The 17,715-nt window shown below is 38.6% G+C and overlaps 1 protein-coding gene across 3 annotated transcripts in view; it reads left to right on the top strand.

Annotated features, from left to right (window-relative positions):
* Positions 1–17,715, top strand: part of LOC149311858 (xylosyl- and glucuronyltransferase LARGE1) — a 380,354-nt gene that overhangs the window by 87,666 nt on the left and 274,973 nt on the right. For all 3 annotated transcript variants that reach the window (XM_089528064.1, XM_089528063.1, XM_089528065.1), the window contains exon 2: positions 10,347–10,533. In XM_089528064.1, coding sequence (XP_089384190.1) covers positions 10,428–10,533 — 106 coding nt within the window. In that variant the 5' untranslated portion in view covers positions 10,347–10,427. The remainder of the gene's footprint in view (positions 1–10,346; positions 10,534–17,715) is intronic.

Below are 17,715 nucleotides of genomic sequence, written 5' to 3'. Positions count from 1 at the left end.
GACATATGTCCATCCTTTGTAAAAGTCAAATAGCAGTAATGGGGAGGAAAATGCCAGTAAAAGTTATATAGTCATTTTGATATATTTTGCCTGGCGAGCTTATGTAGAAATCAGTTAAGTCAGAACACTTGTCAGTTTAATTTCAGGTTGACTTAAATGCAACACTGGAGTAGTGAATATTGCTACTCATACTTGGTCACAATAACATTGGATGAAATTGTTTCCTTGCCACTAAAATTTCAAGATGCAGCCAGCATTTCCATTTTAGAGAGAAATTACATCTGTCACTAAGTTAAACCATAACATCTTTCTTCTTGGTCATAACAATAAAACTTCCTAATTCCCTAGTGTCATCTGAGGGAGGAATATAAGAAGACTGGCTTTATATCACTGAAATGGTGTTGCAAATGGGTTTTTATAAATTGGATTAAAGAGAAGCTTCAATCATAGAATAGTTTTTACCTTAATTTAGACATTATTGTTTATTCTGCAGTAATCATAATTCAAAAGCTGATCTCCTGAAGCAAGTTTTTCTTTAAGTTGATGATGGCTAGCTGATGACTCAAGGGTAGTATTGAGCTTCTAACATTAAACCAGTTGATCAGCTGGTTCAGAATATTATGGAAAACATAAAGAAGTCCAGTGCTCCTCATAAAGATTTCTGCAAGGGAGTCAAGAGTTAAAATTAACCTTATCTACGTCTTATGTCAGTGTTTCCAGTTGCAAAATCAGCAATGAACTGATTTATTGTCCTGACTCACTGTGAAACACTGAGACATGTATAAGCCTTATAGTATACTGAGAAGACAGATTTCATAAAATCAGAGAGTTTGAAGAGGCCAAGCAGGAATACCATATCATATACCATATCCTATTTATTTGTATCCCGCTCTTTTCCCAGAACTGGGACTCAAATCAAATACCAATCAATTATTATTATTATTATTACTATCATTATTATTATCCTTTATTTATGAATCAAACACCTTCAACAGATGGCCATCAAATCTGCAAGTTGTATTTTGCATATTTATAGTGTTTTAACTTGGACTGTTTTAGATTTGTAAGCCACCTTGAGTCACTGTACTGGAAGCAAGGTGGGATATAAATAAACATTATCATTATTATTATTATTGGCCATCAAGCCACTTTAAAAATGGTTTTCAGTGGTCACTGCAGAAAACAGCTTTCTACATTGCATCCAATATATAAGCAAGCCATTTCTTTGAGTATATCTGTACTGCAGAATTAAAGCAGTTTGACTTCAGTTAGAACTGCCATAACACTATCCTACAGAAACCTGAGATTTGTAGTTTGGTGAGGTATTCAGTCTGGTCTGTCAGAGAGTTCTGGTGCATCACCAAACTTCAAATCCCAAGATTCTGTAGGGTAGAGTCATGGCAGTTAAAGTGGTGTCAAACTGCTTTAATTCTATATTGTGGATGCATCCTTCCCCAACTAAATCAATTTGGTACAGTCATATCAGTTGTATGGGCCAGCTGCCTGCTACTACCACCACCTGTTAATCGTGTGTGCTGGCATGATGCTTTGATATCCCCTCAGCATTTCACAGAGGGAGAAATGGCTAACAGTACTTCCATGAAATGATAAAAGAGTATTTAGATCAGCAAGCCACTTCGTTAGAGTCTAATGTCATATTCTATTGAATAACTTCTTTAAAAATCCAAAACAGTATACTTATCTGCAACCATAAGTACATACTTTCATATTTAAATCTGAAAATATTTATATGCCATGGTCCCACAATTACTTTTTCTCATGCAGTTAAGTGTTAAGATTTTTCATAGTCAGTATTTGTCATGCTTTATCAACTAGTTTTAAAGTAAAATACTTTATTTATTTATTATTATTATTTGATTCTTCAGGACTCAAGAAACCGCTTAGCCAGCCCAAATATATTCAATAGGCATCTAAACATCAGTTTTAGGAAACAACTTGGTATATTTTCAGCAACTTTGTATGCACAGTTGGGAAAAATGGTTTTGTACCTGCTTTAAAATAATTGGCAGATTTGTAACTTACTTTCTTCTAGAGGGCCATAAGATTACCATTGCCCACTTAATTGCAGTGTATTCTGCTAAATAATGCATTTAATGTTGGGTTGTAGCACTTCAATTTGTTTCCTGTCTTAACTTCATATGGTGCTGAAAATGTAACAGTAAAATCTACTCCATTTAAGGCCCAAAGGATTAAAAGCAGTTAAGAAGTGATGTATATAATTTCTTTCTTACTTACTTTCTGAGAGAATAGAAGCATAGCATTATAAAACATGGAGAAAACAAAAATTACACAGTTAGACTGGTAATTTACCTTATGTATCTTGACTGTTATGTGCAGCTAAACTTGGAACATACGCCATATGAGCATTTCTATAGGAAACTGCTGAATCCCAGTGAATGCTGTCATGGAAATGGAAGCTGAATATCTCTTGTGAGGAGATCTTTGTATATTACAGTTGGACCTCCATATTTGCAGCTTTGATTTTCACAGATTGGATTATTCACAAATTTGATTAATATGTTCTCCCTATGTCCAGCATGACTTTCACCAGACGTTGCACTGGGGGATTTAGAGATTCCTAGAGCAAACACTACTCTAGGCATTTGTAGGTCCTCCAGCAGAATTCTATGGTCATCTTTCAGTGAACGTTGACAACAGAATTGTGCTAGATGACCTAGAGATTCCTGGAGAGGTGTTCCCTCAGGTTAAAAGATCATGTTTTTTTATTTGTGGTTTTTCCACTTTCACAGGAGTCCTGCATCCCTAACCCCAGCACATGTGGAGGGCCTACAGTATTTGTTGTTATTTGTCATGGACATTTTCATGATTTACTGGGAAGAAACTATGCAAGTTGTGATGTAGTCCCCCCCCTCCCTAAAATAGTGTCATCTTTACTACACTGGCATCCCTCCACCAAAGGCCTCAATATGTTTCACATATTTGTGGGAAGAGTGGGAAAGATGGCCAACTAAGGGTGGCCCGGATGATTGAGGGAGAGACTAGAGCAAGCCTGGATAGAAGCTTCACTCTGGTTCTCCTCTTGGTATATGTATGGGTGCAGGTTGCTTTAGAGACCAGTTGATGACAACAAGCACCTAAACATTGTTACATCCAAAACGGTTATAATCAAAGTTGTGATCTTGTTTAGTCCAATGTTATGACTGTGTCATTTTGGAAGCCCACCCCACTCACAGATGATCCCACAACAAGTTGGCTGCAATTTACAGCAACCCTATGAACAAATGACCTCTCAATATTCCAGACATATTTTCACAGCTGTAGCTTTCTGGACATGACCTACCAGTAGTGAATTCAGTGAACATGAATACATCTCTGTGGTATTTGGATTTCAGTAGTGTGTCTGTGTCTCTATCTTTCTGTGTTTGGTAACTCATTTTCTTTTGACCCTTTGTATATTGCAGATGATGTTCAGTTTTGCTAACCTCAGAGCTTAAATCATTCAGAAGGATATATCTTTCTCTTCATCTCCCTCTCTTGGGCATAATTCTACTTGGCAATAGCATGAGTTTGGTTTTGCCCATGAAAATTTTCAGAGTATATTTTTATATTGCATTGCTTATGGGTTCATCATGAAAGCATAATTGAGTGTTTCACATCCAAGGGAACCAGTCTATCTCTTTAGGTGTGATCCAAAGAAGTATATATTTCTCTGAAATTAAGAAGTTGAAAGATATAAGATAAGCTATGTTGGATCAGAGTGGAGGCCCAATCAATCTAGTTTTGTTTTCACACAGTAGCCAACAACTTACATATGGGGAAAGGTACTAGCAGGACATGAGTAAAACAGCAATATCCATGCCCTAACCATTTTAAAGATACTGTAATACATGGATGGTTCTAATAAAGAATACATGGGAAAATAAAATCTTTCATGGAGGGGGAGGTGGTGAAGATTAAATTGAATTAACCACACCTTTGGAGTGAAAAGGGGAAACAGATACAATCCAAGTTAAGCAATTGCAATTACTGTAATTACAAATTATAAATATATAACCATGCCTTGAAGAGTATATCTTCCAACTGAAACAAAGAAATCCCCATGGAACACTTTTTTAAAACCACAGTGGGATGCAACTTTCAGGTTTCCATTAGAGCTATTTGACCTGTTGTTAAAAAAGCTGGGTGATTGCCTACAAGAAGATAGCTATGAATTGTTCACAAATTCTTATTTTAACAAATGAAAATGCAAAATCCTGCATAAGAGAGTTTTATCTTCTTTTCATAAATTGACTGTCAAGTTACTAGATATTTCCAATACTGTTTCATCCTTCTTTAAATAACATTAAATATAAAGAGAACAAAATGTAAATCATACATTGCTTTAACCAGTGAAATCATGGGGAAATTGATAGACTTTGTAACATACTTGAAAGGCAAATCTGTTAAGAAGTTAAGTAAATACCTGGGTTTGGTGCATATGAGACATAAGTGTAACAAAAGCAGATGAGCACAATATGTTGCTTAGGAATTAATTTTCTGTGACATTTTTAGAAACCAAGCTCCTAATTTCTGTTACACACCAGTAGTTAAGCGCCAGTGCAGTGTTTTGGCTAGAATGGGATTTCGAGATATCCAGGTTCTAGCCCTCATTCAGCTGTGTTACTTACTGGTGACCATGTCAAACTTCATAGGATTGTTGTAAGGGTGAAATGGATAGGAGGAGAGCAATATACACTGCTTTAAGTTCTCTGAAGGAAAGATGGTATGTAAATATAGGTCATCAAAGATCAATCAAAGAAGCAAAACATGTTTTGTGGAATATGGAGTTAAGTTTTGTGGAATATGGAGTATGTCAGTCTCCTGAATTGCTGCAAGTAATTTTCCGACACCATCATCCCATTTGCTGTTTGTACATGCACACATTTCTGTAAGGGTATCATTGTCCATAGATTCAATTTATGCTTTTAAGCACAACCATTAAAGCAGAATTAATTTTCCCACTCTGAGGGAAATAAACATCAACTCTGTCTCTTTTAATGCCAGTGTACAAAGAGTCTTTTCATATCAGGAGTTGCTATGATTTCATGGCAAAATGTTGTCACCCCCCCTTTTTTTCTTGCTTTCTTTTAGTCAACTCCATAGATTTCTAATGCACTATATACGTGTATGTATTTCCTGTTGAATGAAAAATTTATCAAGAGGGGTATGAAGCCTTCCCCTCAACCTAATTCTCTATGTCTAATGTGTATATATTATGTATATGTGTATATCTGTACTTACAGCAGGGACTGAGAAATGAATTGAAGAAGGACGTTTGGCTCCTTGACCCCCCCCCCCCCCAGCATTATCACATCAGGATACACCAGAAGTGATTCTGATTCTTACTTTGGCCAGTTTATGGCTGCTTTAGAAGTGTGAAGGATGATGGGAAGGCAAATTGCTACATTTTAAGACATTTACACATATTTTAGGCAATTTGCAGACCCAAAAATGCACCTGAAAAATGAAATTGTGGGGCCAAGGTGTTAATGGTGTGCTATGGGATTTCAGGGACCACAAAATTGGGACACACAGGACCATATGATATCCACGTGCCACATTCTCCCTACCTCAATCTAGAGCATAGATAACAAACTTCAAATTAAAGACTGTAGTGAGGTGGCAATTTGTATGGTCCTCTAGCTGTTGTTGAGTTGCACCTCCCAGCATTCCTTATCAGTAGACGGCTATTCCTACTGGGAGTTGCTGTTCAGCAGCATCTGAAGTGCTATATAAGTCTTACCTTGGATGAGAGATTAGCTAGACTGGACGCTACCCCACTGGTGTACTAGGCTGGGAATTTTTTTCCAGAAAGGCATTAAATCATTCAGAAAAAAAGTACAATCTAGACATTCACTTTGATACTCCATCATAGCTTCCCATCACTAAAAAAATAAGGCAATGTTATTTTAGGAAAAATGGGGTTCTTTGGAGGTTTCTTTTGGTTATTTGGTTTTATGTTATGCTAGGCTATTTTGTTTGAGGTATTTTTCCCAGGACTTTCTTTTTGCAAGGTCTCTCATTTCTGTTGTGTTAGTCTTTGATTCCAAAACTCGTTTGCCTTCTACCTTATGGGACAGTGATATAAATATTTTAAGTAATACCAATGGTATTGCAAAAGATGTGGGAGAAGATTACTTGCACTTCATTCAAGACATCTGATAAAGGCATTCAGAAGCTGTGCCAAGACCAACACTCATTTGTTCTGCCGTTCAATAGTAGTTAGTCATTGTTGTCCAGTTTGCCTTGCTCCCTGGAAAATGTGAATGTGCCCCCCCTCCATTTCTGAGAAAGGTTTTGTGATCTTTTGTTACTCACCCCAGCAATGGTGGTGTATGCCAGGCAGCTAGAAAGTATCATAAACTAAATAAACAGAAGGTATTTTAAGAATGATGATGAAACCACTGGAATTAGACTCAAATTTTGCAATGTATAACTTGTAAATTGTAACAAACTGCTCTGGTAGTATTGCTAGTAACTCTGGCTGGCTGCCAACTGAAGACTGTTGACCACTCCGTTCTTTGTTTGTATGATGATAATTATTTAATAATTTGTACAGCACATATAAGGTACTTTATAACAGTTATCTCACTCATCTCCTCTATGCCTTTTCAAAAGAAGTGACTGTTTTCTTTATTTTTATAGATTTTGGAACAAGGGTAACAGAAAAAATGACCTTGCCAATGTCACCCAGTGCTTTTACACAGCTGATATCTCATGTATTTGAAGAAAATACATTTTAGTAGCATAAAGGGATGTTTTGCCTTGCATAGTCAGCTATTTGCAGGTTGTTTCTGTTCTTTCAGCATTAGCAATTAGTCTTTGGTAGCAACTTTGTTGAGAGCCAGCATGGCATAGTGGTTTGAGCATGGGATGAGGACCCTGGAGATTGGGGTTTGATTTCCCATTTGGCCATGGAAACCCATTGGGTGACTTCGTGCAAGTCACACCCCCTTAGTCTCAGAAAATCCTGGGATAGTTTCACCTTAAGGTCACAATAAGTTGGAAACAATTTGAAGGCTCATAATAATGACAAAGCAGAAACGTTAGCTTCAGCACCAGCACCTGGCCACCATATGTTCACCTTATGAACATAAATGTGGTTATGTGATTATTTTTTCTGAATTGGAATTCAGATACTTTTATTCACATATTTGTAACAATAAGATATGTGTATAATATATATCCCAAACCACTACATCACACTAGCTCTCATTGCTTTTAACAGGGCTATGCTACGTTTTCATTCTCTTTTATATGGTTTTAACTTTATGTTTTCATCTAATTGTTTATAAACATCTGTACAAATAAGTGTTTAGCTGTAACTTATTTTAGTTGCTTCTAAGCAGCCTTAGATGCTCTACAAGGAAAAAGATAAGATATACAATAAGTAAGGAACTAGTGCACCCAGAAGGCATTGTTAATGTTAGAACAACATTACCTATTAAATAATAAAATCCATGATTTAGTTTCCTTCCAGATTGTTATTTTTATGACAAAATTATTGCAAGTGCAGACATTACAAATTACATTACAGAAAATCAACAATAAATCACAATAAATCACAAAGCAAAATCTTCAGTACTACCACATATGAATGTAAGTGCCAGTTCCTGAGTTGCTTTTCCAGCACTTGACATTAATACTTCTGGTATAGTTTAATTTAACTGTCTTGTAATAGCATCAAGATTAAGTCTGATGTGAGTTCTTGGACTTTGGCTGAAAGTGAATCTGTCAGGGTTTTTAAAAGAGATATTCCAGCTGCCAAAATTTCCCATTGGACCCCTTACACTAAACACAGAGATACACAAGCATGCAGCTGCTCTACAGAAGAATGATTACCTACTGTACAGAGAGATTAATTTATGATTCTGTCTACCTTCATTTTAACTAACAGGATAATCCCAGAGCTGAAGCATCAATGTAAATCCCTAATCAGTGACACTTACACTAGTGCCAGGGGCATTCCTGCTGTCTCATTAGGTTTGTGCTAAAAAAGGCACCTCTCTCAAACTGGTCTTCTACTGCTTTCACCAAGATTTCCTGATAAGTGAAAGTGACAAAACAAGACATTTTTACACCTGCAGTCAATAGTGCAGTCAGTAGTGAATGTGAAAAGGATGAGGTTCTGACCAAAAGAAGACTATGAACCTTAGCGCACAGGGGCTTCACGGAACAGGACGAGAATGGAAGGGGCCAGGAACAAGTGGGGAATGAGTGGGGGATGAATTTTACTGTACACAGAAGTCCCTCACTCATTCCGTTCCCTTCCATTCCATTCACAATCTGTCCCAGAGGATGTGATTTTTGAGAACAGTTCTCAAAAACTGCCTCCTCTGGGACGGATTGGGAATGCAAGGGAAGAGAACGGAACAAGTGAGGGACTTCCTGTGTGCAGTAAAATGTGTCTCCCACCCGTTCCGTTCCCTTCCCAGCTCCTTTTGGACTGTTCTTGTCCCTGTGTGGTAAGGTCCAGTGTTTTAATAGCATTGAGAAGTAAATTTTGAAATGTAGTGCTATTTTGTGTGCATACTGAACCTGCCATTTAATTTTTAAATACATACTGCATAAGCCTAACCTTGTAAAATTGCTAAGTTAAGTTTGTTCAGCCAACTTAGTACTGTGAATCTCAGAAATTTTATTGAATTTACTGTGACTGAAAAGCATGTAATTTTGTGTAATCATTCCCTGTCACCTATTTTCATATTATGGCTCAATATTTTAGATTTTTTCCTGATTAAGTGACAAGTCTGAAAAAGCACCATACTAATTAATAATATGTAGAATTTCCCAAGTGGGGCTGGAAACTGATACTTCTGCATTGTCTGGAAAAAATAAAACAAAAATAGCAAATATTTCTGCCATTAATTGTAACTTACTCAAATACAGGGAGCCTGCTTTGGTACGGAAACTGCAAAATTCTGTAGTCAGGCTGGCTAGATGGATCATGTCACTCCCATTCTGAAGCAGCTGCACTGGCTACCAGTCCAGTTCCTGGCAGAATTTAAGGTGCTGATTTTCACCTTTAAAGCCCTAAATGGCTTGGGTGCAGACTATCTGAAGGACTGTAAGCTACAACTGTAAGCTAATTGCCCCCAACAAGCTGGGTGCTCATTTTAGTGACTTTGGAAGGATGCAAGGCTGAGTCAACCCTGAGCCCCTGGCTGGGACTGAACTCACAACCTTTTGGTTTGTGAGTGAGTGGCTGAAGTACTGGCACTTACCCACTGCGCCACCGGGACCCATGCAACACACATGAAAGTGGCAGAAGAGTCCACAGACCTTTAAACAGGAAATACGTACATTCAAGACTATCAAAAGCCTTATCATCCTCAAGCATCATTATGTATCATTTTCATTCATAAGTCTAAAAATTCCAAAGAAATTGATACTTACTATTGTATTACACTAATAAACTAGGCTGTGGCTGTTCCTTCCATGAGCATATGGCTCTAAGATTTAAAGGGAGGGGTGCCAGTTAAAGACAGACCTTCACCGAGGTTCAAACCTAGCCATCCAGGCTCAGAGCTGAAGGGGGACACCCAACTTGCAAGGCTGAGATTTCATGGGGAGTGTAATCCAAGCCCATCCCTTGTTACATAACTGTGAAGAAATGAATCAAAATGATCAGATGTATACAGTTTTAAGACCATTACATGTATTGTGCAGAAACAAACCAAGTTCACAACTAACAAGATGTTTCAGTGAGCTGTGGATACTTCATGCAAATATCTGTGTGATGCATGTTCGTGTTCTTTTATTTGTAACATTCACATATTAACATGTTTTCAGTATACACTGAAAGCATATAAGTTGTACAGTTTAAAAATATAATGTATTAAGGAGGCCCTCAGATGGTACGTTTGATCTCATTTACCATTTGTTACAGCTTCTGCATTTTCCATTTTCAGCTGGTATGCCGGCTGCTCTTTGGAAGTAAAGGCTGCAGAACAGGTGGTCCTGTTTTATCTACCTAGGAATACCACCTGTGCAGAGACATCAAGGAGAATGGAGTTTTTATTTCATTTTCAAAGGGTTGCATAAAATTGTTGCTTTTCCCATAAAATGTATGTCATGTGTGTAGCTGATACGATATGATACTCTATTGATTTATGCTCTTTCATGATGCTTCTAAGGCACTCGTTTATTGTTTTTGACATTTTACAGAATGCTGAAATTGGGACTTTTTTTGCAGTGTGTTTGGCCTATTTTTACATTAGTTTTGCAGGGGCTGTCAAAAAATCTGACTTTGTTGGCAGGGCTGGGGAGGTGGCAGTGATAAAATATTGAACTGTGTAGCTCACATTTCCTTCTCTTTCTTTCAGAGAGTAATATGTGGGAGACCGTGGACTCCATGCTTCCAACATAGGAACAGGTCCAGGTTGGGAATCTTCACTTCTGAGAGAATGCTGGGAATCTGCAGAGGGCGACGGAAATTCCTGGCTGCCTCTCTGACTCTACTTTTTGTTCCTGCTATAACTTGGATTTACTTGTTTGCTGGGAGCTTTGAAGGTAAGGAGGAAAAAGCCATTTCATTTTGATGTTGTCTGGGAGCTAGTGTGTTTGGGGATTTCTGTTGGTGACACTTCAGATCTGGAAGGCTTTGGACAGACAGGATCCGTTGCCTCCTCACTTTTTCACAGTTGGAATGAAGTTCTCATCTGTTGCTTCCTCACTTTTTCACCCATAATAAGAAGGTGGACAAAGGGGCAAGGATGGGGAAAGATGTCTCTGTATATTGGCTTTTTTGGTATCTACATTCCAGATGTCCTGACTGTTTTTGTTGCACTTGTTTTGAGGGCTAACTCACAATTCATTTTTTTTGCAACTAATTTGCAATTGAACTTAAGATTTAGAGTGATATTTTATGTAGCTAACTTTGGAAGAAAAGCATCATATCCATATTTTTATCTTTCCTTTAAAAATGTAATTACATCTTAGAGCTGTCCCCTGCAGAGCTGCAAAAAACAGTTAAGAGCTGGTGGTACATTGCTGGAAGGAAACTACTTCTGTTTCAGACATGGTGCTTAAGTGTTACCTTTCTATTTTCAGCAATTTGAAAGGGAATGACTGGCCTTTTTTTCTGATTACCATGACTTATTTGAACTGTATACTTTAAAAAGATAAGAAGGCAGCTATGTGATGCTGCCTTTGGCATACATTAGAACCTAGGTATGGAGTTTTAAAATTGCTTGTTGCAAATCTGGTTACATGTTGGTACCATTCCATGTTTCCTGGGGCTAAAAGAAAACATCTCTCAAACTGTACAGTAGTTCGTTTATATTTAAAATAATTTATTGACATTTTATATTTGTTAGAAACAAGTTCGAGAAAATACCACAAAGTAGAGTAATCTGATTGAAGATGACTGCCAGTCAGTTACACTCTTTTCCATGATAGTCTGTTCCATCCCCCTACCTCCCAGTGTGTTTCACATCAGATAGTCTAGGTAAAACTAGACATACACTTAATAGAGATTTAATTATTTGCAAATTTCATTATTGAAAGAAGCAACAAGTAAGTCTAACAGTTTTCTTTTTACTGTGATATAGTCTTCAAAAAGTGCATGTATTCATAGGCAACAATTTGTTTTGTTCAAAGGCGTTATAGATTTGGTGCATGTGAGATTTTTGCACAGAAAACAGCATTTTCTGCACAGACTATGTACCAAGAAAGGGGATAGAATGCTTATATTAAATCAAATCTCTGAATAATGCCTTGATTGATAATGTTTTTAATTAGATTTTGTTTTCATGTCACAAGTGGAGAGAGTTAGTATTGTATCATTAGTTAGTATTGTATCATTAAAGCAATTAAATTTTATTTTGTCTCTTCGGTGCTTTACAGACCGCCCGTTTGGGGTGGCCTGTAGGCGCTGCTTTTCCCGCCGGATCGGGGCCTCAGCATCCAGAGCGGCAGCCTCCGAGGCCCCGATCCGCCTCTTTACAGGCCACGGGGAAGCGGCAAAAGGCCACTTCCCCGCGGCCTGAAAAGGGGTGTCCGTGGGGCTTCATGCCCCAAGGACACCCGATGGCGGCAGGGAGGAGGAGAAAGGGGCTTCTCCCTTGTGTTGCTGGTGCAGCCATCTAAAGGCTGCGCCAGTGACGCAAATCGCGGAAGGAGCTCCGTTTCGGAGTTCCTTCTCGTGCCATGGAAAGGGCGCTCTATGCGCCCTCATGCAATGCGACAACGTCACGTCCACGCCGCCCCATTTGGAGGTGGCATGTTTGTGATGTCATAATGGCAGCGGCCCCCATGTAGAACGGAAGCCGCCATTTTGTACGTCCTGGGGATGTACTAGGGTTAGGTGCATGCATAAGGCATGCACTTTGCCTAACCCTAGTACGTCCCCAGGACGTACTTTACGCCCGTCTATAACGGGCCTTCATGTTTTTATATTATCACTTCTTCCACTGTGAGGGGAGTGACAGTCACTCAGCTAACTAATTACTGAAAGGTATGACGTTGTTCCTACATGCAAAGGAGTGAAAGATTTCCTTCCTCGCAGTAACTTTATGAATGTCTTTAACATTTGTTCTGGATGCACAGGCTGAAGTCTCCCAGTTCTTCAATCTGATCTAATAATTGCATTAGCTTTAGAGAACTTTTCTGGTTTTCTGAGAACTGAAAGCAACTGGAAGGGTCCCCTGCCATGCTTTACAGCAGCCTTCCCCAATCTATATCCTGCAGATATTAATGGCTTTTTAGCCCACCTGTCCCTATCAGTATGGCCAGTGCTAGATATTGTAGTCTGGAGGGCAGCAGGGGCCCTTTCATTAAAGTAAGTATAGCACTATGATTCCATTTTAAATGCATGTGTCCATCCTAAGGGATCCTATGGGAAATAATGCATTAACAAATTACAATGCACAGGATTTCACAGAATGTAGCCGACATGTCCAATTGTGTTGCATGAAAGGGCCCAAGACTGGAGATTTGTCTCCTCCATACATTGCATAACAATTAATTTAGCCCTATTTCAGTTAAAGAGCCAGTATGGTATAGTGATACAAACATTAGACTATAACTCTGAAGACAAATGTTTGAATTCCATTTTATCCAAGGAGACCCACTGGCTGACTTTCACATTGGGCAAGTCATTTTCTTTCACCCTCAGGTTTGCAAAGGCATATTCCCTCTTGGCAAGAAATCTTGCCAAGGAAACACCATAATAGATCTGCCTTGAGAGTCTCCATAAGTCGGAAATGACTTGAATGCACTCAAAACCAGCAACAATTTGAAGTGCAGTCATCCCTCCATATTCATGGATTTCAAGCCATCCAAGGCTTGAAAATATCCCTCCCCCCTTCTAAAAAGCAAACACTGATATTGCAATTTTATATAAGGGACACCATTTTACTGTACCATTGTATATAATGGGATTTGAGCAGCCATGGATTTTGGTATCCATTGGGGGGTCTTGGAAAGAACCCCTAGTGGATATCAAGGGCCCACTGTAAAGGAAATTAATTATTTGTTACTTGTATATTCCATCATTGCAGAGGTAGACATGGGTTTAGGCAGACAGGTGTCTGGTTAATTACAAGTCGTGTAAAAGACCATCACTGCATACATTCCTACAACAATGCATTAAACTTGAAATAGGCAGAAACAGTACTTGAAATCAGGATGGCACTTACATGCTGAAAAGCAGAATTTGGAAAAGTCACTTTTACCAGAGCCATAATCAAATCTGACAGATGTGTGGTTTTCCAGGGCTCTTGTGAAAAGGCTCGATTTCTCTCTTATTTTTATTTAATCCAAAACTCTCCTTTTAAAGGTAGTAGTGGTTTCATTTTTGATAAGAATTTACCAACATTTAACTGCATGGCAAGCTAATGGAACATGATTATGTCAATGTTGTGAAGAACTGTATCTATTTAAATTAATCTTGCATCTGTAAGACTATTTCATTTCATGTCATTTTTCAAGAATTTACCAAATTCTCAAATTGCTTCTCATATGGAATGGGTTGAATTTACGACTTAAAAATCAGAATGCAGATTATTTTGTCGAGTGACTGATTATTCTGTCTTGATGTAAAGGTTAAAAGGAGACAATCAATATTGTTTATCAAATCTTTCTTTCTTTCTTTCTTTCTTTTTTTTTTTTTTGACCTAAGTATCTTCAAATCCAGTGCAATATCTCAGTTGCTTGGAGGAATTTGCCAATCTGAAACATAAATGGTTCTTAACAGGGGGGTTGAATCTTTTTTCCTCTCCCTTGAAGTAACTCAAATTACTTTTTTGCATTACTACTCTCATTATTCTAGGCCAGCAGCACACAATCAAACAGAAACATATACAAAAATATATTGGGACATGTTTGCTGCTCATAAATATTCCAAAGCATGGCTTTCTGGCTGAAGGGCTTAGCTCAGTAGTAGAACATATGATTTGCATTCAAAAAGGTCCCAGGTTCAGTACTTTCCTGACACTAACAGGTAGAGTTGGGAGAGACTTCTTTCTGAAGCTGTCATTGAACTACTGCCAGGATGAGCAGTACTGTGCTGAACTAACCACAGCCTGACCAAGGTGAATGAGTCCCTAATGAAACCAGACCAACTTAACTCTACAGCTTCTTGTTTATGTGCATAGTAAATTTAGATCTATAGCGTTGGTCAACATCTGGTTTTCATAGAAACCCATTTGAAAAGAGTGAAAGTTGATAGACCAGAACTATGCACAGTCCTGGACTCATTACTTTCTCAGCAGTTGTGTTTTTCCTCTACCTCTTCTAATTTGACAACTGGGGAGCTGGATTTGATTCAGGGCCCCCTGCTTAATATATGTATTAACTATGTATTAACTGCCCATTTATTAACTGTGACCCAGTTTTAAATGTATATTATGCTGACAGGCTCTGATTCGGCATTTCTCAGCTTTTCCCCTGTTTTACTGCAGATGTGGTTGTTTCTTGCAGAAGATGGGAGGATTTAAATTTTCTCAGCTTACAGTTCAGTACCTCAAACCCCAAAGGAGATGAAGGCCTCTCATCTGTTTAGCTAACATCTTGAAAGACAAAGCCAATACTGAAGCATGAAAAAGAGAATGAGGTTCATTCCCTTGTGGATAAATAAGCAATATTTGAATGAGCAGTGATTAAGAAGGAAAATTGGTTTTTGTTGAATTGAAAGCAGATCTGAGAACTCTCCAAGAAACTTTTTTTTAAAAAAGAAAGATAGTCAGAAAACTTATTCTCCTTTCACCTGAGAATTGCTTACTCCTGCTCCTTATGCTACAAATTCTTTCATACAGTTATTCTCAAAGCTGCTGCAAGGTCCCTTTGCATACTTTTAAAGTAGGGCGCGCTACAGACTGCCTGAAAGCAGCGGTCTGCCACCGCCGTCATTAGCGGCGCCAAGGAGCCCCAGCGACCAAACCGCAAGGCTCCCCAGCGCTGCAAAAAAGTGCCAAAATGGCACTTCTTGTTGCGGCGTGCTAATGATGCCGCAAGGCGCCAATGGCTCACTCATGGCGTCATTAGTGCCGTGAGACATGCGGACGCTAAGCATCTGCTACGTCAAGATGGCGGTGCCCATGTAGAACGGGCCCACCATTTTGTACGTCCCCAGGATGTAATAGGGTTAGGGGCGTGCGTAAAGCACGCCCTTTCATGGAGTAGAGTCACCTTCATCTTCACTCCTACCAACAAATGGAATCATAGTGTTTTATTGCAGAGGACAGAAGCAAGGGAGGACTTCAGACCCACTATAGGTTCTTAGAAACCAATTCTATTTCCTAAATGAAAATTAAAAGGAAAGGGGAGGAAGAGAAAAAAAAAGAAAACTAGCAGCAGCTTTGACACTTAAATGATTCATTTCAGTATGAACTTTTTTGGATTTCGGTCCACTTTTCAATAAGCATTAGTGGAATGAAACATTCAACCCATATACTTAAGCATAGTCATATATTTGTGGGGATGAGATTGACAAAGATGACTGCAATCCAACATCCCCTCCACATGACATAACTAGCTGCATGCAGAGATATGCTACAGCAGCGCTATGCAGCTCCCATGCAGAAAAGCAACACAGTGCAAAACATGTCATTCTTATGCATCCAGCTCCAGGAATGGACCTTTAGCACTTTTTCTTTGCTTCCCCCCAACCCTTTCCACTGTCCGGTAAACAGTTGTGTTGGGGTAGCTGCATGAGCTAATAGGTAGGTTTTGTAGGGTTGAAGGAGATGTGTTGTCTCTCCACCTAACTGAATGTTATGATACTTCTTTCTGATTCAGGATCTACTAAATTTTATGGCTACAGCAGCTCTGTCTGATATCATAGAAATGCTACATTGCTGATAGATTCAGATGTTTTTGTTCCCAATTTTCCTTTGATTTTTATTGTTGTTCCAGACCAGCTACCTTAAGACCAGTAATTGTATGTCCAGGGAGACTGAAATATTCTTCTTTTTTTTTTTTTTTTGGGGGGGGGGGATATTGCCATTTCTAATGTTGGACTTGTATCAGTTTATTCTCTTGCATAGATGCTATCCTGTCTATCCAGTGTGTAGTATGATATTGCTGACAGAAATTGGCATATATCACATGAGGATGAACATGTAAATGCAACTCTGATGTTATGGGTGGTGTTATCCAGACCAGTAATGTTTCTGTCAAAGTAGATTTGGATACAGAGATGGTTCCTGGGTCTTGTCTCTGTATTCAGGGACTTGTCTCTTATTCATATTCAATTTATGTGTCCTTCATTTAATGGTAAAAGGCTTCCAGCAAGTAAAAGCCTGTCACCCATAGCTTGTGAAAAGTCAGTATTATTCTCTAGAACTGCTTGAATCTGAGTATGAATGTGAATGAATGAATGAATGAATGAATGAATGAATGAAGTAGTTAAGTGGCACCCACACTTAGCATATCACGTGTTGTAACTGGGTCAGTTTAGACTTGCACAGTTCCTCAAGAATGTTTTCTTTGGTTTGTTACTCATTGATGTACAATACTCTTGGAAACATCTTGGGTCTTCTTTGCTAGGTATGTAAAATTTAGTACTTTCAGGAAAGATTGAATATAATTGGTGATAGAGCAAATGTGATCCAGTAGTTAGAGCAAGGGTGAGGAGCCTGAGGGTGGAATTAAATTTGAAAGATGTTCTGGAAAACCATATTCCAGTGGTAGGTTGGAGCAAAGAGAAGAGTGGGGACAAAAGTACTAGCATAATTCAATGTAAGGTTCTTACTGCCTGTACCTAAGCCTTAGCATTTTATATTTTAGAACAGGGAAAAGAAACATAGAAAGGTTAGGAAGCTACCAAACAATGGTGTCATATAGAAGGAGTATGACCTCTGGGAAACTCCAGAGGATAGAATTGGCATCTGCGTCCAAATTCACTTGGATTTCCTCACCCATGAGTTCAATAGTTGGATTGGGACTTGGGGGTCTCAACTTGTAGTCTCCACTGGACCACAAACCCCATTGTGTGACTCCAGCTAGTCACATATTCTCTCTCAGCCTGATTTGGATATTGCAATGGTAAAGTGAGAAAGAGGAGAATACATTGGAGCTCATTGGAGGAAAAGTGGGGTAAAAATATACTAATAAAATAAATTGGTGCTGTCAGTTTTGGTCAGCTGGGAGGAATTTGACTAACCACATGCAATTAACCTTTTATATGAGAGAACTTTTAGCAGTTAACATTTAGTAGTTAATGTCCTCTGATGCTAAATGGTGTGTATTGGC

The sequence above is a fragment of the Sceloporus occidentalis genome, unplaced genomic scaffold (assembly GCF_023333645.1).
Source record: "Sceloporus occidentalis isolate IW3139 unplaced genomic scaffold, rSceOcc1.0.p SCAF_5, whole genome shotgun sequence".
Classification (NCBI taxonomy): Eukaryota; Metazoa; Chordata; class Lepidosauria; order Squamata; family Phrynosomatidae; genus Sceloporus; species Sceloporus occidentalis.
The sequence above is the reverse complement of the archived record's forward strand: the minus strand, read 5'-3'. Positions and strand labels throughout refer to the sequence as shown.